At 41.2% G+C, this 20,498-nt stretch overlaps 1 protein-coding gene across 3 annotated transcripts in view; it reads right to left on the bottom strand.

The window, feature by feature from the left end:
• The window catches only part of nckipsd (NCK interacting protein with SH3 domain), a 212,249-nt gene extending 195,284 nt beyond the window's left edge, over positions 1–16,965 (bottom strand). The window contains exons 1-5 of one of the 3 annotated variants that reach the window (XM_069936909.1): positions 16,687–16,772; positions 4,871–4,941; positions 4,552–4,781; positions 4,185–4,460; positions 3,904–4,111 (exon numbers count right to left, since the gene is read on the bottom strand). In XM_069936909.1, coding sequence (XP_069793010.1) covers positions 3,904–4,111; positions 4,185–4,460; positions 4,552–4,658 — 591 coding nt within the window. In that variant the 5' untranslated portion in view covers positions 4,659–4,781; positions 4,871–4,941; positions 16,687–16,772. Of the gene's footprint in view, positions 1–3,903; positions 4,112–4,184; positions 4,461–4,551; positions 4,782–4,870; positions 4,942–5,739; positions 8,130–16,686 lie in introns of those variants that run through there. The other 2 variants (XM_069936910.1, XM_069936908.1) reach the window with 2 other exon arrangements.
• Positions 16,966–20,498: the final 3,533 nt, after the last annotated feature.

The following is a 20,498-nucleotide window of genomic DNA, read 5'->3' as shown; positions in this document are numbered from 1 at the left end:
TGGATACATTAAAGAAATAAAAAGAGGATATATGAAAGAAATTAATAATTTCGAACAAGACAAAGCTCAATTGGAAAAAGATTATCAAAGATTGGAGTCTAAGGAAAAATATAAGGATTTAGTGAATAAAAAGCTTAAATATAATACGCTGCAGAAATACAAAACAGAAAAGCTGATCTTAAGATCGAGACAACAGTATTATGAGCTGGGGAAAAGGGCCCATAAAGTCTTGTCCTGGCAGATGAGGGCGATAGAGATCTCAAGGACAATTAATGTGATTTGAACGGGAGGGGGGGGGGGGGGGGGGGGGGCAACATTTCATATAAGCCAAAAGAAATAAATGATTTATTTAGTAAGTTTTATAAAGAACTGTATATATCAGGATCGGGCAGTTGGGGGAGTACCCTGCCAAAATAGATGATTTCTTGCTTTCATTGGAACTACCAAATTTGAATCAGGAGGATCGAGAGGATTTAGACACTCCCTTTTCTAGAGAACAAATCGAACATACTCTGAGTGTTCTGGAGGCTGGGAGAGAATGATTTCCCCGTCAAATTTTATAGAAAATTCAAAGTCCTTTTAATGCCCTTCCTTATGAAGGTGGTGAATCAGATGGCAGACACACATATCCTCCCGGAGTCTTTTTCCACAGCAATCATTACAGAGATCCCACCCCCCCCCAAAAAAAATGGGGATCCATTGAAGCCCTCCTCCTATAGTCCTAATATCATTATTGAATATAGATTATAAAATTATAGCAAAAACATTGACCGATAGGTTGGCAAAACATATGCTGAAATTAACAAACCCAGATCAGGTTGCATTTGTTCAAAAGAGGCAATCAGCTGATAACGTAGCTAGATTGCTCAATATAAATCACCTAGTACAGTCAGGGAAGGACCTGGAAGTGGCCGTATCCGTGGATGAGGAGAAGGCCTTTGAAAGATTGGAGTGGGATTTTCTGTTTAAGGCAGTGGAGAAATTTGGACTGGGTCAATTGGGTAAAGATATTGTATTATAAACCCTAGACTAATATCATCATAAATAGACAGAAGTCTCCAGTGTTTCCGCTGAGTAAATCTAGTAGGCAGGGAACCACTGGCGGAAACCATTCAGCAGGATTCAGACAAAAAGGGGTTCAAGGTGAGCCAGGTGGAACACAAAATTAACCTGTTTGCTGACAATGTGTTAGTATATTTGACGGAACCTGGGGGAGTCATTGGCAGACTGAAGATCATACTGGAGGATTATGGGAAGGTCTCCGGGTAGAAGGTTAATCTGGATAAAAGCAAAATCATGCCTTTGTCGAAAGGAGATCCCACCAACAGGAGAGCCAATTCATGTGGCCACAGGAAAGCATTAAATATCTAGGGATAAGAGTGGATAAAGATCTACACAACATATACAAATTAAATTATCTTCCTTTGCTCCAGAAGATCAAGGAGGACATGGCTAGATGTAAAAATGAAAGTGATGCCACAACTACAATATTTTTTTCAAATGCTGCCTATTTTGTTTCCCCAGTGGATTAAGGGTGGGGTTATCTCCTAAAACAGCCTTGACCCAGAACAATTTAATACCCTTGACTCTAGGCAATAAGATCTTGGACACCTGGAGCTGGAAGAGGATCAGGTATATCAAGGATTGTTACTATCAAGAGCAGCTCATGGCATTCGAGCAGTTGAGGACTAAATAAGAGTTATCAAATAGAACATTCTTCTGCTTTCTGTGATTAAGATCTTTCCTAAAGGACAAACTGGGACCAACAATGACTCTGCCTGACGGTAGTGACATGGAGATGCTAATTCGAAAGGGAAGTGTATGTAAATTCATCTCTAGGATGTATTCCATAATCCAAAGTGAAGGCCTGAAGCCAGGTTTACATCGGTCAAGGGAAAGATGGGAGTTAGATTTGGGCATAACAATTGATGAATGATGTTGGGAAGATGTGTGATTGAATAGCCTGATGGGAAATGTTAATGCCAAACACATGCTGGTACAATATAATTTCTTGTATCAGCTATACCCCACACCGATAAAATTATACAAGTCAAAGCCAGAAATTTTGGAAATGTGCTTTAAGTGCAGTGTGGAGGTAAGAACCTTTGCCAACTCCACCTGGTTGTGTACAGAGTGAGATTCTTCTAGGAAGGCCTGGAGAATACTCTGAAAAAAAATTACAAAGCTGGATTTTCCACAGGATCTAAAGTTGTACCTTCTAGGGGACATTGGGGAAGTACAGTTTAGACTGTCCAAACACAAATTCAGTTTGTGAGGGTCACCTTGTCAGTAGCCAGGAAGAGTATAGCAGTTTTGTGGAACTCCAACACCCAGTGAAATATTGCATTTCCCTGGAGAAAATCACCTACAATTTACGGAAGAGATATGACACATTAATTGAAATGGCAACCATATCTGAGGCACATAGGTGCACAGATATAATTCACACCACCCCCCTCCCTCCCAGCAGGTAAAGGATTAAGAGTATGAAATGAAGAATGTGTTGCAGACACCCTGTGTTTTTGCCCTTACCCATTCTTATTTAACATCTGAGGGCCTCTAGCTTTGAGGAGGATCACTGTTTTTGTTGGTATTTAAGTGGTTTTTGTGTGTTTGTACTTTTATATTTTGGTATTTGTATAATTTATGGGATAGGGAGGGGAGGGTGTAAGGAATGGGAATAAGGACTTTTTGGAAGTTATATTCCGGGGAAAGAAAATGTAATATTTTGTTTATTGGTTTGCATGAGTCTTTGGAAAATCAAAAATAAAATATTCAAAAGAAAGGTTGCACAGGCTGGGCCTGTGACCACTGGAGCTCAAATGGCGGATTCTGAAGGGTATTGACAGGGTGAACATGGAGAGGATCTAGAACTTGGGATCACGGTTTACACTTTTACGATTAATTAAGTGATTTTTTTTTCACACCGCACCCACCACCACCCCCCTCAAGTCTTTGCAACTTTTTCACAAGGAGCTGTGGGAGTAGTGTTTGAATATTTTTAAGGCAGAGATAGACAGTTATTTGAGGAGAGAGGTTGCCATAAATAAGTGAGAATGTAGAGATGAAGCTACAAATTGAGTCAGCTTTGAGCCTCATTAAATGATGGAGTATGTTTAAGGTTGAGTGACCTACTCCTGCACTTAACTTGTATGATCCTATTCCAACAATTAGAATGTTTCAACATTTCCACATATAAACATCTACAGATAGAAATAGGCACACACGAAGGAATAAAAGAGTGATAAAACAGGTGCAGTGAGGTCATAGCTCAATATCTTGCTTCCAAAGAGAGCTGTTAAACACTGGAGACAATTGCAGGGCAAGTAGTAGCAGATAGGGCAAATGTTGTATGGTACCAGTGTCTGCTCCAAAAATTGGAATTTTAAACGAGTTCCTAGTATAAATTGAAGGAGAAGAAACTAAATCTAATCGAGAATACACTATTTTAAACTGCATTTGCATGTACAAAAATTGAACATTAAATTGTGTGGTAAGAATTGATTGGAGGTGACAATATCTAAAATTTTGTTCTTGAGTTTAAATCTTTCTCTTTACCAAGTCAAATACTTGACTGAATATATAAAATCAGACAAACTAGATGAGATCGTAACAACTATTAATCTTTTATCTGGAAAAAAAGTCTTGGAACACTGCTATCAGTATTTTATTCTGGATTTGAAGAACAATCTTGGCAATTTAGCTGGATTTTAACCATTTTCTAATGAGGGAAAATAATCCATGACTGAAATATGTAATCATACATTCATGACAAATCTCTCACTTTGAAGTTAATATCAATAGTTGGTAGGAGCAGATAAATGTTCTTGGAAGTATCAGCTGGATAGATACTAAAGTTGCATCAATAAAAATGCCTGGTAGTGTATGTAAATTAAGGCTTACCTTTGCAAGATATTTTGTGTACATCATGAGGTGCTTTTCAGTGGCAATATCAGAACTTTCATCAACAATCAGAGAATGAACCCTTGCTTGTTTTAATGCCAGCAGGTTTTCTGCCTCAACAGGTTCATTAAGTGCTGCAACAAACTGCCAGCTGTAATTTTTACTTCTGTGGCGTCTACCCAATGACAGACCATGGCTCTCTATTAACCTAAAATTTGAAAAAAATGTAAGCCAAAGACAATACAGATACAAGGAGAAAGGTTTATGAAAACAGTCTTTACCTGTGTAGGCTTTTAGCTTTAGAGATTGGTAGCTGTTCCTTGATTAACCATAGGACATTTCTGAGGAGGTGAACAACATCATCTTTTGTGTCACTGTTCAAAGCATCAGTAAACAGTGCCTTCTCCCAGTTGGCTGCACTGATTGGGACTGACAGGGCCTGAAGGTGTTCCCTACTGGCTAGGTGGCGAAGCAAGTAATCTTTTTTCCACCCACCTTGTGGCTGAGACCTACCACTTGTCCACTCGGTGTCAGTAATGCTATTATCAACACAAACTCTAAAACAGAACACATCAGAAAGAGTATTTTTGTGCATAATCTCAACAATGAATGTTCAACAATACTCGCTTATTCAATACTCATGCTTACTTGCAATAACACTTGTTCTGCTGTTCATCATAGAGAAAACAAAAAAGCCGTGGGTCCATTTGAATCCATGATTTGAGCCCACAGTTGCTTCCTTTACACTTTTTCATTGTTCCATACACGAAGTCAGAACTTTCCTTCAGTTCATCATCAAAACAGCTGGCGTAATTATCTCCACTTTTGTCTTCATCTTCATCGATTTCATGACCATTAGCACATTCCCCCTCAGAATTCTGCAAAGGAAAGATGGGGAAATTGCATTTCAAAAGATCATTTTTAAAACTAATTTAAAAGCTTTTGAAAAAAAAATCAAAATTATTACCTCATGTGATCTTGTAGTGTTTACGATGAAACAATTCTAAAATAGAGCGATGCATTGTATGTCCATCCAAACTGGAAAAATGTGAAACATGGAAGTTAAAAATAAAATACGAAATGCTTAAATAAAAGAATGATACTTTTTAAATGTGTTTTTATCCTTTCTCTTGTGGTGATTTTATTTTAAAAATTTGGTTTATTCATCTCCTGGCTTTTCCACTAATACATCAACACGTGAATGGACTCCTTGATAAAAAGAACTTTAAACTTCCTATTCTTACAACTCAAAACCAATCCTAAGTGAGTCAATTTAGAAGCATAATAATCTTAGACACTCATTCTGGGAAAGCTACAAAATTTGAACCATCTGAATAACATCCGCATCACCTGAATTTTGGCAGTTCTAAGAAACTAATGGTTCACCAAATGGCACTTACACACATTTCAAATAGGAGAGTTAGAAAATGTGAAAACTAAAACACACAATGCTGTCTATTTGAACAGAATTAAAAATAAAAAACATTTGCTACCTTTACTGAATCACCGGCTAATCTTCCATAACTGATCACATACCTCCAATTGCTAAAAAAGCCTTCACAATCAGAATTTTCAATTTCATCATAATGTTTTGCATAGGTTGCACAACATTAGTTCCATTACAATTAAAAGCAGCCTTGCTCTCTAACCCTACATTTGCTCTATAGAATTTCTCCTTCTGTAACCTGAACTGAAAGATCCGCAATGTTCACTTAAAGTCAAATAGAATGAATCTAGTTTTGACTTCATACCCTTTATAATCCCACAATACTATTCATGTTTCATTGAAAGGAATAAAAACACATTTAAAAACACTAAATATTATTTTCCTCTTACCTTGCAAAACTTAACTTGCACCCTTTTAGCGTCACAACTGCACATCACAACCAGCTGGTCCTTCCACAGCCATGCTGAGTTCCTCCAAAGTTGCTCATCTCTCCACGAATACATTTGTCGATTTCTCATATTCTCCAGCAGTCTTTTCCCCATTGCAGTAAAGCTTCCTCAAGTCACAACACCACCAAAAAAAAATCAAAGCTAAACAACAGTTCGAACCCTGATTATAGCTGACCGTAGGCTATATTATGAAATGAAATTCACAACTCTGTTTCAATACCAGTTAACAAGCAGCAAGGAACTGCAAGCACAAATGACCACAAAAACAATACTCAGGAAATGTGCTCATTAGTCTTAGCAGGAACACTATCCTATCTACACTGTAATTTATAACAGAAGGCTAAGATTCTAAGCAGCTCTGACATGCATATTTCCCCTTCCATTCTAGCACCCCAGATGCATTTCGTCTAAGCATTCAGGGAGTCAAGAAAATCCACAAACAAAAACTTAACTGGTGGCCAATCAGCCTTAATTGTGGGTTGTTATAAATGAGTTTAGCTTGCTATCAATGGTCTTCTTCAGGAATAGAGATCCACAAAGCTATTTGTGCTATAACTTGGAATAATAGGCCCATTTTCTAGAACGACACAACTTGTGAACATAATGTGCAACTTTTTCAGACTTACAACTTGCACTCTTGTGAAAATAAATCAGAACTTAGTTCGACAATTGGCAGATTAAACTTGCCAAGTTTTGAAATACATTCTTTTCCCACATTACATGCGGTTACTTAAAAAACAGCAAATGCTGGATACACATGGCAAGTCAAACAACCCCCATGAAGAGAGAAACAAGAGTTAATGTCTCAGGTTGAAGACTTTTTCAATTCAAAGGAAAAGATTTTGACCTGAAATGTTAACGGTTTCTCTTTCCACAGCTGCTGCCCAACATATGAGTATTTCATATTTCCAGCATCTGAAGTTTTTTTTTTTAAATTCTCAACAGGTTTAATTTTCTTCTAATTATCTCCTTACATTTAAGGTACTTCTTTACCCATCTAAAAATCTTGATCCTTGAATTGGACATCAAATCTACAGTAGTGTATGTCATCCATATGCATCCATTTTTACCATACATGTAATGAAAGAAATGTACTGCAGCCTAAAACACAAGTTTGTACATAACTACAACCTCCAAAACTGGTTAGAAATGTTTTCCTTTTTCTCTTGTAAAGCAAGGATTGAAATCACAACTGTCCTGGTGAAACAAGTGCTCAAACTAATTTATTGGTTTCAGTTCTCAAAGGAGGCAAAATCTAAAACTCAATAACAGACAGAACTACCTTGAATATTCCCAGATACCACCTAGCATTCTTGCTGCAGAATAGGTCCTATTAAGAGACATTTATTCCAATTTTTTATTGCATAATAAGGAAATGAATAAAATTATAGTGAGATTTAAATCCTCTCAAAAATCAATGCCATGACTGAAGTACGAACCCTGTAGAATGTTTCTACACCATGCAGGTGGACTGTCAACTATAGATTACATTGGCCAATTGAGGTCCACGCAACATAGAAAGGTGACATGGAATATTTAAATAATACAAATGCAGCTCTAAGTGAAACAGATCCAAAGTCTTCTGACATACAACTGCCAGATATACAGAGAAAAGGTGAGTAAATGGAATTGAAGTACAAATTGAGCATCAAAAATAACCATACACTCAATGGACTGTATTACCTCCTCTTTTTACAAGGTACAAAGTAAAGCAAACTAGCCATTTTTCAGGAACAAGGAACTCTAGACCCTAAGGTGATACACAATTACAAGTGAAATTTGCTATAAATCAAATTGAAATTTGCCAAAGTTCATAACATTTGCCTCAAATTTTAAATCAATCTTTTTTAAAAAAAACTGGTTTATCAGTAGCCCCTTTCACGTTTGCAAGTGATCCCAGGAATTAACCGCTAATCTGCCTTTAAAGTTCCTATTGTGATAGCAAAATCAGCTCAACAACCGGCGTCAAATGACATCATCTCATGCCCAGGATTGACGGCCTCAACTCCAAGTACAATCCCCAGTATCTGCAGATCCCAGTGTTGCAATCAGGGATTGAAATGACCCAAGATTTTGCTTGAGTGCAGGAACTTAAAGGAAGAAAGATTAAAATGAAGATTTAAACTTTGCCATGGGAAAGTCGCAGCAGGAGAGAGAGAAAGGAAATAAATAGCAATAGCAGACAATTTTTAAATATTGTGGGAAAATTTGTAGCCCTATAACGTACAATTTACAAAGACCGTGGGAAAAAGCAATGGCAAACCTGACTTCCCAGAATGCCATGCGACAGAGAAACTCCTCCATGAATGCTCTGTGCATGCAGCCAGGTATACAGCCCTTTCTCTGCTGCATGAAATTATGGGAGGGCAAGTCCATCGTCACTCCCACCCCACCCCCCCCCGCCACGGAATTTATAAATTGTACTCTATAGCACTATAAACTTTCCCTTGCTATATAAATTGTGTGCTATAGCACCATCAACTTTCCCACCACCCTGTTTAAAAATTGTCCACTATTGCTATTTATTGCTAGCACTTTCTCACGGTCCCTTATAAACGTTTATGTAGGTCCGCACAACAACAGGGGCTGAAGGGCTCAAACTGCGCAGTACATAAAGCTTAATTATGTTATAATTAGGCATGATTAATTTTGTTCAAATATAAGATCATGATACATTGATCAGGATTTAGGGCAAGTCCACCATCACTTGATGCGTAATGTCATCACCAGTAGAAGGTAGAACAGTCCTAACCCCAGGGATGGCTCCTTGCAAGTGTGAAAATGTTCATTGTCCCAGTTAGGAGTGGTCAAGTGTGAAAAGCCAAACCCCCCATTCCTATCTCAGGTCACTGAACAGCCAGTTTAGAGGGATGCAAGTGTGAAAGAGGCTAGTCTTTGCTGCAAGTTCTTCCTCTAATCTAAATTGAGTGTAAAATAGAGAAATGACTGCAGGTTAAAATCATAAGGAATGGGCACCCAAGAGAGAATTACTTTTGTTATTGATTACAGATTGACATATACACTGCAGGTTAGATCATTTACATTCAAAGACTGCAGTACCAGTAAGCCTGTGGAAAATCTAAATGTGAATTTTCTTTAATATTACAAAAAAGTTCCAAGGTTAATATTTCTATAAAAAGTACTTTGTTGTATCATGAAACATGAAATGCAATACTACAGTTCCTTCTTTAGTAGCAGATTAAATACAAGAATTGCACAAGTATAAATTACAAACCCTATCCTTAGCTCATACAATTGTATCTAATTGAATATACAGTATGTTTCCGATTATCCAAAATGATTGGGACTGGATCTCGATTAAGTGGATTTGTCGGCGCTATTTTCTCTAAAGCAGCCTAGTAACATCAGAATATTTGTATTGGCTGTCACTGATCCCAGACACCTCCCCACTGCCATCGCAAATCCTGCCTGGGAGCCTGAGATATCACCTCACCTGCAAGTTGTAGGAGATTGCATAGGGATTGTTCTCCAGCAGAATTTCAACGACCCCGCTGAAAGGTATTTGACAGACGGCAGGTGAGCAGGAAGAGCACGCACACAGCTCGGACGGGTGAGTAGGGAGAGCGTATAGTATTCAATTCAAATTCTGAGAATGCCACAATGTAATTTATCACAAAGATGCAGTAACTCATGGCAAAAAAAAATGACAATTTATAAATAAATACTCAGTGGTGTCTTTTCCTTTAAAGTGTAACCTGTGGATAAATGTCTCATTTGTAAAACTGATTCCCTGTAGCCCCACTTGAGCATGGTGGGTAAATTTTGTTCAACTTTTTTTTCAAATTGTGATGTCATATCTCACAAAAAAACTTTTGGATATTCAGAATTTCTGTAGATTGGTTTTCAGTTAATCGGAAACTTACTGTACTAGACTTCAGCTTACAAAAAGGACACATTCATGTCACTATTCCTTTACATATCCCAAGGCACAGCAGTTTTTTTTACAATCCTATTGTGACTTAAAAGCTAGAATTTCAGGTTTATCCATGTAATTGTACACCAAGTGCCCAAATATAAATGCCTTTCAATTGATCACACAGTCTTCATTTGCCAAATCCCTCAGTCTCTATACTTCAGTCACTAACACTTCTAAAATAGCTGTTTAGTCCACAGTGTCTTTCACTTCTTAACAGCTGACTCCAATCCTTCCTCACAGATTTCTTGCTCGGGTGTGGCAAGAATCATTCCACATCTTGCCCAAATAATTAGCATTCTAATATATTTCAAAATGCAGGGTTTCGTGTTCAGCAACATTCAGTCACCCAAAATCCCAAATATTGGAAGTGCTTTTACCAAATGTTTACCAAAATAGTTTCCCCAAACACAGGCATAAGGAACAATTTAGATCCCTTATAAATCCTACCATGGTAAAAATCAAACCAGATCAATTGGGACAGGAAATTAAAACAAGGGCTTGTGTAACAAGCTACTGGTAGATGTCCACTCAACTTCTTTAACAATTCTAACAGCAGCAAGGAAACTGGTACAGCATCAAAGACAAAGCACATGAAACTGCACTTGAATTCAGAGAAAAGAACCTTCCTACAATTTGGAAAAATCTAGAAAAATAAACTGCTGTTGTATCAGAAACCTCAGTGAGGCATAGCTGTCATTCTAATGAACTGAAAACTGGGGTTAAAATATCACAAATATAGAAGAACCTCCATGCAATGCATTCCGAGCCGAGTATTTTGTCAATACTTTGACAACCAGAAACTCATCATATAATACATAGACTGCAAAGAACAACTTTCTTAAGTTGACAGTGCGGAAAATTAAAAATTTAACTCAATGGCAAATTTTGTGCATCTATATTTCCAATGGAAATTCCAGACACAAATCCAAGGCAGAAACACACTAGCATTATAGCAATTTACTATAGTTATCTCGCATGGTCTTGGAGATCAGAGTGAAGGTGATCGTTTACTAAACTGGCAACCAGAGAATCCTGTTGCAACTAAAATGAAAAACTTACTGGAATAAAAGTCGAATAGGAAAGACAACAAATATGATCCCCCTTCATTCTACTACTACTCACTGACTCAACAGATTTTTAAAGAAAACCTATAATTCTTAGTGTTTTCTCTACACAATGAAAAGAAAACTATTTTCTGTGTCATGGTATTACTCAGCAATGGTAAATACGCACCCAACATACAAACAATCCCTAAACTGAATGATAATCACAGAATGAATGGTAAACTGGCAATGACGAGTTATTGCCATAGTTCTTGTGCCAATGGCATTCACAATTCAGGACTTTGAGGCTCACCAATTCTATACATGTGCTGCCAGATCTCCTGAGCTTCATGTGATCCCCAAGTTGTAGTGGCTGAAAAACTATACAGCACCTCACTGGTAGAAAGTATTTATTAATGTCAATTTAAAACAACTTTAAATCTGCTTGAAGTTGGAAGTGGAAAAATATTCAACGAAAACAAAAGATGAAGATGTGTAGATGGAAAACAGCACAGTTTGAAAAAAATAATTACGATTTAACAGATTGTTAAATGTTCACAGAACGAAAGTAGAAAACTGATAAATTAAATCAATTCAAAACATGCAATAATAGCCAAAACTTTGGTAAAATACAGTTTACATGCATACATTAACATTAAAGCAGGGGTAAATAGTCACAACTGCCCAATAACCTCAGGCAGTAACACATCACATCACCTTCCATCTTTTAAGAATACCAGCCAGTTACTACTTGACAAAAGATTACTGCAATGATCAGATATTTTATTCATAAAGGACCAAAGAAATTTTTAAGGTGGGGTGGGTAGGGAAAGAGTGAGGATTTGCTCTTAAATAAGAAATTGGCGAAGAACAGAAATTCCAACCCCCCCCCCAAATTTCAATTACCAAGTATCACAAACTGGCTGACTGGTTTCTTTTTGTATGAGAAGGGAATTTCATTAAAAGACACATTTTTTCACCCCCACTTTAAAGTTTTTAACCATTACATACTATGAATTTTTGGTCAAAATTTAACGTCACCATCATATGGATTGTTAATTCTAAGAGAGTGAACAATGTTGGCACTATTAGCAGGCATCAAAGCATTTGACACAAGTAAAAGAGTTAGCTGCACACATGAATATCTTTACTACAGCATCTACCAGACTCCATAGACTATGGACGATGGGGAAAAAGTGTGTGAAAATAGAAGGGGTGTTCACTCCCATAGAATGGTGCAGAATCCCTTACCAGTGACCCAAGAGTTCCAGGCAAATGCGTACATTCGTGCAAACTCATAACTCACTTGGGCCCACAGCATTTGAGTTATGGGCAACTCACTGTCACCAGTGAGATATCCTCAGTGAAATATAAGATTCCTATCTATATCAGACAAATTGATCCCAATTGAATTGAACTAAAAATCCCAAGAGAATTTTGGCAAGACTTTCAAGTGCATAACCAATTTGCTCTATAATCTATTGGTATTTATAATCATTTTTAAACTATGCTGATTTCAATGTTATGTTCTTTATCATTCAACAATCACAAAATCTTTGCATCAAGCTCTAATAACAGAAAATTTGCAAGCCAACAATACAAATTAAATAAAAATTTTTTAAAAGTCTTAAAAGATAACAGAATAAAACTTCAAACCAACGCTAGGAGAAACTGATTTTTTTTTTTGCAAGCCAGCAATAGCTCGGCAAGAATATTAACTTGCAGGATGCAGAGAAATACAAAAAAAATATGGTAAACATGCGACTTCCAGCTTCAATTGATTTGTAGGGTTGACAGGATACATCAGCTCTTTACTAAAACAAGGGGCAAGATTAATTAAAGCACAGTGTTAACCAAGTGCTTTCAAAAATTCCAACACAGAAACTGAATGTTCAGAAACTTGTAGCCATTACGAAAGAGTGCACATTCTCTTAAAGAACTCATGCAGTATCAGAATGTACATTTGGCCATCAATCCCCCAGTACAACTTCAACCTGAACAAATCTCCAATTAATCATAGTCAATCAACTCTTTGATAAATTCAGGAATGCCTTCAATTTAATTGTCTTTGTAAAATACACCCAACTGCAGTGTCAATGGCCACTACAGCAAGGTCGTAAGTCAACCAGGGTCATTGAAGTCAAAGAAAAAGTAATTCTACACTGTACATCACCCACTACGGTTACTATTGGGATATCACACTGGTGACAGTAAATGTTTTTTTTCCACACAAGTGCAAGTATACCATAATTCATAAAGGACTGTCTGCATAAGTGAGCTCTGGGTGAAACAGTTCACAAATGTTAAATAACATTTACAGCAACTTCGTTTCTGGTTTCACAGAAATACAGAGTACAAAATGTTTATTTTATACATACGCTCTCTCTTTTGCAGATATGAGCATAGTCTATTTAAGTTGTGAACACCACAGGTCCTGATTAAAGGTTTTGAGCTAAGCAAAGAGAACATGTTTGCTGTAAATCCAATATAGAATAGGTGTTATCTGTGCAAGTGGTTCTATTAAACTTGACTTGACACACGTCAATTTAGATTTAAGCATCACATTAAGTGGATCTCCCCGTGCCATTGTTCATTCTCTCAATACAACTCGCAATTGCAATACATACAAAATCATTTATGAAAGTCAGAAACAATGTCACAAAATAGAACACATTGCACGCAGAATCGGAATATAACATTTAATTTGAAAAGAAAATGTTCAGAACACCAAGAACAAACAAACAAAAACCCTAGTGAAGGATAGTTTACCAACTTTCATTTCTGTGAAAGGCAATATTTGCTGTGATTTCTTGCTCTTTCACTTAAGAAAGTGTGATCAGTGTCACTAGCAATTTATCCTGAGATTAAGATGCCCAGTATAGAAGTTACATGCATTAATTGGACGAATATGTTGCCCCATCATATCAGCACTTCTGTAAAAACTTGAAGGGCACCCTTCACTTTTTCACCATTGTTTGCATTCAAAAGTAATAGTGACACAAGACAGATCCCGAAAACCAAAGAACACACCCAAAATCCAACAGCCACCTATCACACACCACCCCCATAAGTCCTCCAACAGAGTCATCGGCTCCAGCACACTTCCAATCAAATGATAAAAACCATCATGACAGCCAGGCCCATTACAGCCACCAGGAGATTCCAATGCCTTCATGACATTCTCCCCGAGAAGCCAACTGTCTTTCTTCCAACAAACCAAAGCACGAACAGCACCCAAAACCAACACCAACAAATGGATGGGATCTAGGGTGGGCTGGGCAAGTGAACACATAGTGGGCTTGATGGTAGGAGGCAGAGGATGGTAGTGGAGGGTTATTACTCAGATTGAAGGCCTGTCACCAGTGGTGTGTCAGAGGAATTGGTGTTGGGCCCACTGTTAGATGTCATCAATAATTCAAACAATGAAGTTAACAAGATTAGCAAGTTTGCAGCTAAAAAATGAAAAATAATAGTATGGCGGACAGAGAAGATTATCCAAGATTAAAAGAGGATCTAGAGAAACTGAGAAAGGGATGGTAGATGGTGAGAAGCATTGGACTTATGTGGATGAAAACAAAGCAGAAATAAACTGGTGAATGCAGTAGAATTGGGGTTACATGGACAAATAGAGGAAAGTGGCAACACAGACAGACAGGGTGGTAAAGAAGGTGTTTGGAACACTTGTCTTCATCAGTCAGGGCACTGAGTACAGGACATCACATAACAGCATTGGAGAGATGGCACTTGGGAGTATTGCCCGCAGTGTGGGTCACCAGCAACAGGAAAGATGTTAAAATAGAAAGGGTACAGAAAGGATGTACGAGAATGTTACCAGAATAGAAGACTTGAGGAAAGTCTAGGGAGACTGCGCCAATGCTCCCTTGAGCACAAGTGGCTGAAGGATAATCCAAGAGGTTTAAACAATAGTGATTTAAGATGAAAGGAGTAAGTTTAAAAGAGACCAGAGGGCCACCTTCTTTGCACCGAATGTGATGAGTTGGAGTGTGATCTGTGGTGTATGGAACAAGCTACAGAAGAAGTGTTAGTAGTGGGGTCAATTATAATGCTCAAAGAACATTTAAAAAGGTTCGTGGATAGGAAAGGTTTGAGATTTAGGCAAAATGCAGGCAGATGGAATGAGCTGGTTTGGTATGGATGAGCTAGGCCAAAATGACTGTTTCCACACCACAGAACTCCATAAGTAACCCAGGCATCTCAACATGGTCCACAGATCACATTCCAAGCAATAACAACACCCAGGAGAATCCCTCCACAACACTACTCAACAGCAGATAAACTCTACTCAAACAGCAGATAGCCCCTCCTCAATACACCCTGACCACAGGTAAACCCTCCTCATTGCACCCCAACACTCAGTAAAACCCACCCCTGACCCCAGATAATTCAGCTTCACTGTGCCCCGACCCCAAGTAATCCCTCTTCCTGTGCCCCGGCCCAGGGGAATCCCTCTTCCTGTGCCCCGGCCCAGGGGAATCCCTCTTCCTGTGCCCCGGCCCAGGGGAATCCCTCTTCCTGTGCCCCGGCCCAGGGGAATCCCTCTTCCTGTGCCCCGGCCCAGGGGAATCCCTCTTCCTGTGCCCCGGCCCAGGGGAATCCCTCTTCCTGTGCCCCGGCCCAGGGGAATCCCTCTTCCTGTGCCCCGGCCCAGGGGAATCCCTCTTCCTGTGCCCCGGCCCAGGGGAATCCCTCTTCCTGTGCCCCGGCCCAGGGGAATCCCTCTTCCTGTGCCCCGGCCCAGGGGAATCCCTCTTCCTGTGCCCCGGCCCAGGGGAATCCCTCTTCCTGTGCCCCGGCCCAGGGGAATCCCTCTTCCTGTGCCCCGGCCCAGGGGAATCCCTCTTCCTGTGCCCCGGCCCAGGGGAATCCCTCTTCCTGTGCCCCGGCCCAGGGGAATCCCTCTTCCTGTGCCCCGGCCCAGGGGAATCCCTCTTCCTGTGCCCCGGCCCAGGGGAATCCCTCTTCCTGTGCCCCGGCCCAGGGGAATCCCTCTTCCTGTGCCCCGGCCCAGGGGAATCCCTCTTCCTGTGTCCCGGCCCAGGGGAATCCCTCTTCCTGTGTCCCGGCCCAGGGGAATCCCTCTTCCTGTGTCCCGGCCCAGGGGAATCCCTCTTCCTGTGCCCTGGCCCAGGGTAATCCCTCCTCACCCCAACCCGGGTAATCCAATGACATTCTGACCCAGCACAGGTTATCCCTCCTCACCCCAACCCAGCGCCAGTAATCCCACCCCATCCTGGGTAATCCCTCCTCACTTCACCCCAACTCAACCTGGGTAACCCCTCCTCACCCCAACCCAACCTGGGTGACCCCTCCTTACCCCAACCCAACCTGGGTGACCCCTCCTCACCCCATCCCAACCTGGGTGACCCCTCCTCACCCCAACCCAACCTGGGTGACCCCTCCTCACCCCATCCCAACCTGGGTGACCCCTCCTTACCCCAACCCAACCTGGGTGACCCCTCCTCACCCCATCCCAACCTGGGTAACCCCTCCTCACCCCAACCCAACCTGGGTGACCCCTCCTTACCCCAACCCAACATGGGTAACCCCTCCTCACCCTAAGTAATGCTACCCCATCCCAGATAACCCCTCCTCACCCCGACCCACCCAGGGTAATCCCATCTCACCCTGACCTAGCCCGGGTAATCCCTCGTCACTCCAACCCAGCGCCGGTAATCCCACCCCATCCCGTGTAGTCTCTCCCCATCCCGGTGAATCCACCGCAACCGGACCTAACCCGGGTAATCCCACCCCACTCCTCCTCACCCCGCGTAATCGCTCCTCACCGTACCCCGTCCCTGGACGGCCTGCAGCCGGCCCGGAGCTGCGTTGTGTGCAGCGAGCGTTGCCTGAATACTAATGGCGTTTGCGGGCCCTACGGCTGCTCACCTCGTCCTTGTGGATATAGGATGCGGGGATGTAGCCCACCTCCCCGGTGCTGCTCTTGGACGCCAGCCACCAGTGCTGGTTGCTGCGCTCCAGGATCACGAAGCTCTCGCCGGCCGTGAAGTGCAGCGAGTGCGGCTCAGCGGAGTGGAAGGTATAGAGGGCCCGGTACATAGCGGCGGTGCTCCGGCTCCTCGGCCTCCTGTTGCTCGAGCTCCGGCTTGGCCTCGGGCTCGCGCTCGACTCTTTGCCCCGGCTCCGCGCGCAGTACAGTCCCTGTAAACACTGCGGCTCTGACGTCTGCGCTGCGGGGTTACGTCACAGGACACGCTGCGGCGTAAGGGGTCTGCGATCCCTGAGGATCTCCGGGGTTCATTCGCGAGCTCCTTCCCATCTCCTGTCTCTCCCCAACCCAATTCGCGTAATCCCTCCACGCTCTCCCCCTCTCGTGCCAACTTGTCTCCTGAGCCGAAGGCTGCATCTCCACCTCTGAGAATGCATGCACCTCTGCCTCCAACCATGGTTTCGAGTTAGCCTTGGTTGTGTTGCATTTGATTTCGATGCACTTGCTAATGTAGTCTGACACTAAGCTCGATGTAAGTGGCCACCTCCTTGAAACAGCTCCAGTCTGTGGTCTCAAAGCAAGGACCAAGGTGACTTGCACAAGAGAATCAGGTTGCACCATAACTGGGGGGGGGGGGGGGGGGGACTAATAGTCTGGCAGGGAAAGCACCTCATGCTACTAAAACTAAATTGGCATGAGGTTGGGAACCAGAGCAGAGATGAGGCAGGTGAGAAGTTAGAGGATGATCTATACTCAGAAAGAGCAAGTATAAGATTGCCGGAAATATGATAAAGACCAAACACCCATGGTTTGAACTGCATTATTTAATTGCAAGATGCCGAACAGGTAAGTCAGATGAATTCATCGCTATGGATTGGCTTGGGAGCAAAAACAGATATGTGGCTGAGTGGGAGCTCAAAGTTCCAAGTAACACATGGCACAGGCATGAGACAGGACCAGATACAGCATGGAAGCTATGTCAAACATCGTGGCTTCCTGTTTTATTCCTACTTGCCTGCATTAGACCTAAACCCCTTCAATTTCCTTCCCACCCATGGAGTTATCCATTACTGAACCTGCCTCCAATACTGTCTGGCATTTTGTTCCACATACTCACCATCCTTGAAATCAGCCAGTTTCAAACATTATTTTGGCTTTGGTCCCCTTAGGACTCTGCTCAAAATTCTCTGCGAAAGAGTCAAGTTTTGGTTTCATCTACTCTCCAACCAACTACATAAAAAATATTTGTTAGGTGAAAAAAAAAACATCTTTTACCCAAGGGTAGGAGCCCTGTTGAGATTAGCTGCTTTAAATGGAGTATCCCTGATTTGACCCTTCTAAATTTCATCCCCATAACCTTAGGGCTGCCTTCAGGAGAGTGAATCTAGTCTGGATGGAGTAGGTGGCCGAGTATTAAAAACCTATGCTGACCAACTTGCAAATGTATTCACGGATATTTTCCACCTCTTAATCAAGGTACCCACGTGTTTCAAACAGGCCTCAAAATCATACCGGTGCCCAGGAAGAGTGTGGTGATCTGCCTAAATGACTACTGACCATTGGGTTCTCACATCCACAGTGATGAAGTGTTTTGAAAGGCTGGCATTGAAGCATATCAGCTCCTGTCTGAGTGGCAACATGGACCCATTCCAATTTGCCTACTGCAGCAACAGGTCTCACTGGCTATTCAAAACAAACAAAACCAGAAGGAAATGAATAGCAACAGCTACCCCTCCTTTATGGTCCCCACTCCTGCTCGCGATATGCAATAAAAATTGTTTGTGTTGATCATTGTTCTGCTGTTGTTTTATCCAGCAAAGATATAGCATGGGTCGATTTTAACAAGCACCTCTGCTTCCTCAGGAGTTTGTAGAAGTTTGGTATGGCACTGGAAACCATGGCAAATTTTGACAAATGTGTGGTGGATAGTGTGCTGACCAGCTGCATCATGATCTGGTGAGAGGGCATCAATGCCCCTGAGCATAAACCCTCCAAAAGGAAGTGGACACAACCCAGAACATCACAGGCAAAACTCTTCCCACTATCAATAACATCTATGGGGTATCCTGCTGACAGAGAACAGCAGTAATCATCAAGAATACACACCACCCAGCACATGCTCTGTTCTTACTGCTACCATCAGGAAAGAGGTATAAGTGTCACAAGATTACCAACCACCAGGTTCAGGAACATCTGCTACCCCTCCACCATCAGGCTCCTCAACAACAAACTCATTCAGAGTTTAAGGATTCTTTTGCACTTTATTGATTTTTTTTTTCTCTTTGTATTGCAGTTTTTTTTAATATTTCTTTATTTGTTTACATGTAAATGTACCTTCTTGAATACAGTTTTTTTGCACTATCTATGTGGTAATTCTGCCTTGGCTGCAGAAAAAAAAGAATCTCAGGGTTGTATGTTATGTATGTACTCTAATATTAAATCTGGAATTTTGAACTTTATGGTCCTCCCCTCTCCTCTTAGATTTCCCCCACTAGAAACACACTTCACCATTCAACTTATCATAGCACTCAATGAGATAGTCTCTCCACATTTTATGGAAAACAGAGAAAACAGATCGAGTTTTCCTGCCTCTTAGGATTACTCAGCTTCCCTAATTGTGGCAACAACTTCATAAACCTCTTCTGTACCCTTTCCAGCTTTATAATATCCTTCCTGTTGCTTGGCAACCAAACCTGAACACAATATTCCAAATGTGGCTGCTCCAATGTTTTGAACAACTTTAACATGATGCCTCGATCAATGAAGGCCAAGTGTCCCAAATGCTCTTTTCACTACTCTATCTATGTGGGCAGCCATCTTTAAAAAGTTGTCTACCTGCATCTAGGGTCCTTCTGCTCAATAACCCCTTTTAGGGCCCTGCTGTTAACACAGTAGATCTTGCCCTGGTTTGTTTTACCCAAATGTAACACTTCACACTTCTCAGAGGAGCTGAATCTACCATTCCTTAGCCCAGTTCACATCTGGTGTAGAACCTGTTGTCAACCCAGGTGACCTTCTTCATTGTCCATAGTCACACATATTTTCATTTCATCAGTAAACTCACCTTGCCACAAACATCCTTGTTCATTTCTATACATCAGAAAAAGCAAGGGTCCCAGTACTGAACCCTGAGGCGCTCACTACTCATGATTCTCCAGTCTGAAAAAAATGATTCTACAACCACTGACTCATATCACTGAAACGAATCCAATTGGCTAGTTGGCTTCCTATCCCATGTGCCCCAAACCTTTCATACCCACCTACCATATCGAACCTTATCAAATATTTTACAAAAATCATATAAATAATATCAACTGCTTTGCCCTCATCTATCCTCTATGTCACCTCTTCAAAAAATTCCATCAAATCTGCCAGACACAATTTCTCATGCACAATCCCCCTCAACATACAAGTGGAACATGATGGCACCGTACAGGCCCTTCAGCCCTCAATGTTGTGCTGACCCATATATTCCTTTTAAAAAAGTACTAAACTCGCCCTAACCCGTAACCCTCTATTTTTCCTTTCATCCATGTGCCTGTCTAAGAGTCTCTTAAATGCCCCTAATATTGCAGCCTCCACCACCTGGCAAGGCATTCCAGGCACCCACAACTCTGTGTAAAAAATACTTAACCCTTGATGTCTCCCCTAAACTTCCCTCCCTTAACTTTGCACATATGTCTTCTGGTGTTTGCTATTCCTGCTCTGGGAAACATGCTGGCTGTCCACCCAATCTATGCCTCTCCATAAT

This window comes from Narcine bancroftii, chromosome 5 (genome assembly GCF_036971445.1).
Source record: "Narcine bancroftii isolate sNarBan1 chromosome 5, sNarBan1.hap1, whole genome shotgun sequence".
Classification (NCBI taxonomy): Eukaryota; Metazoa; Chordata; class Chondrichthyes; order Torpediniformes; family Narcinidae; genus Narcine; species Narcine bancroftii.
The sequence above is the reverse complement of the archived record's forward strand: the minus strand, read 5'-3'. Positions and strand labels throughout refer to the sequence as shown.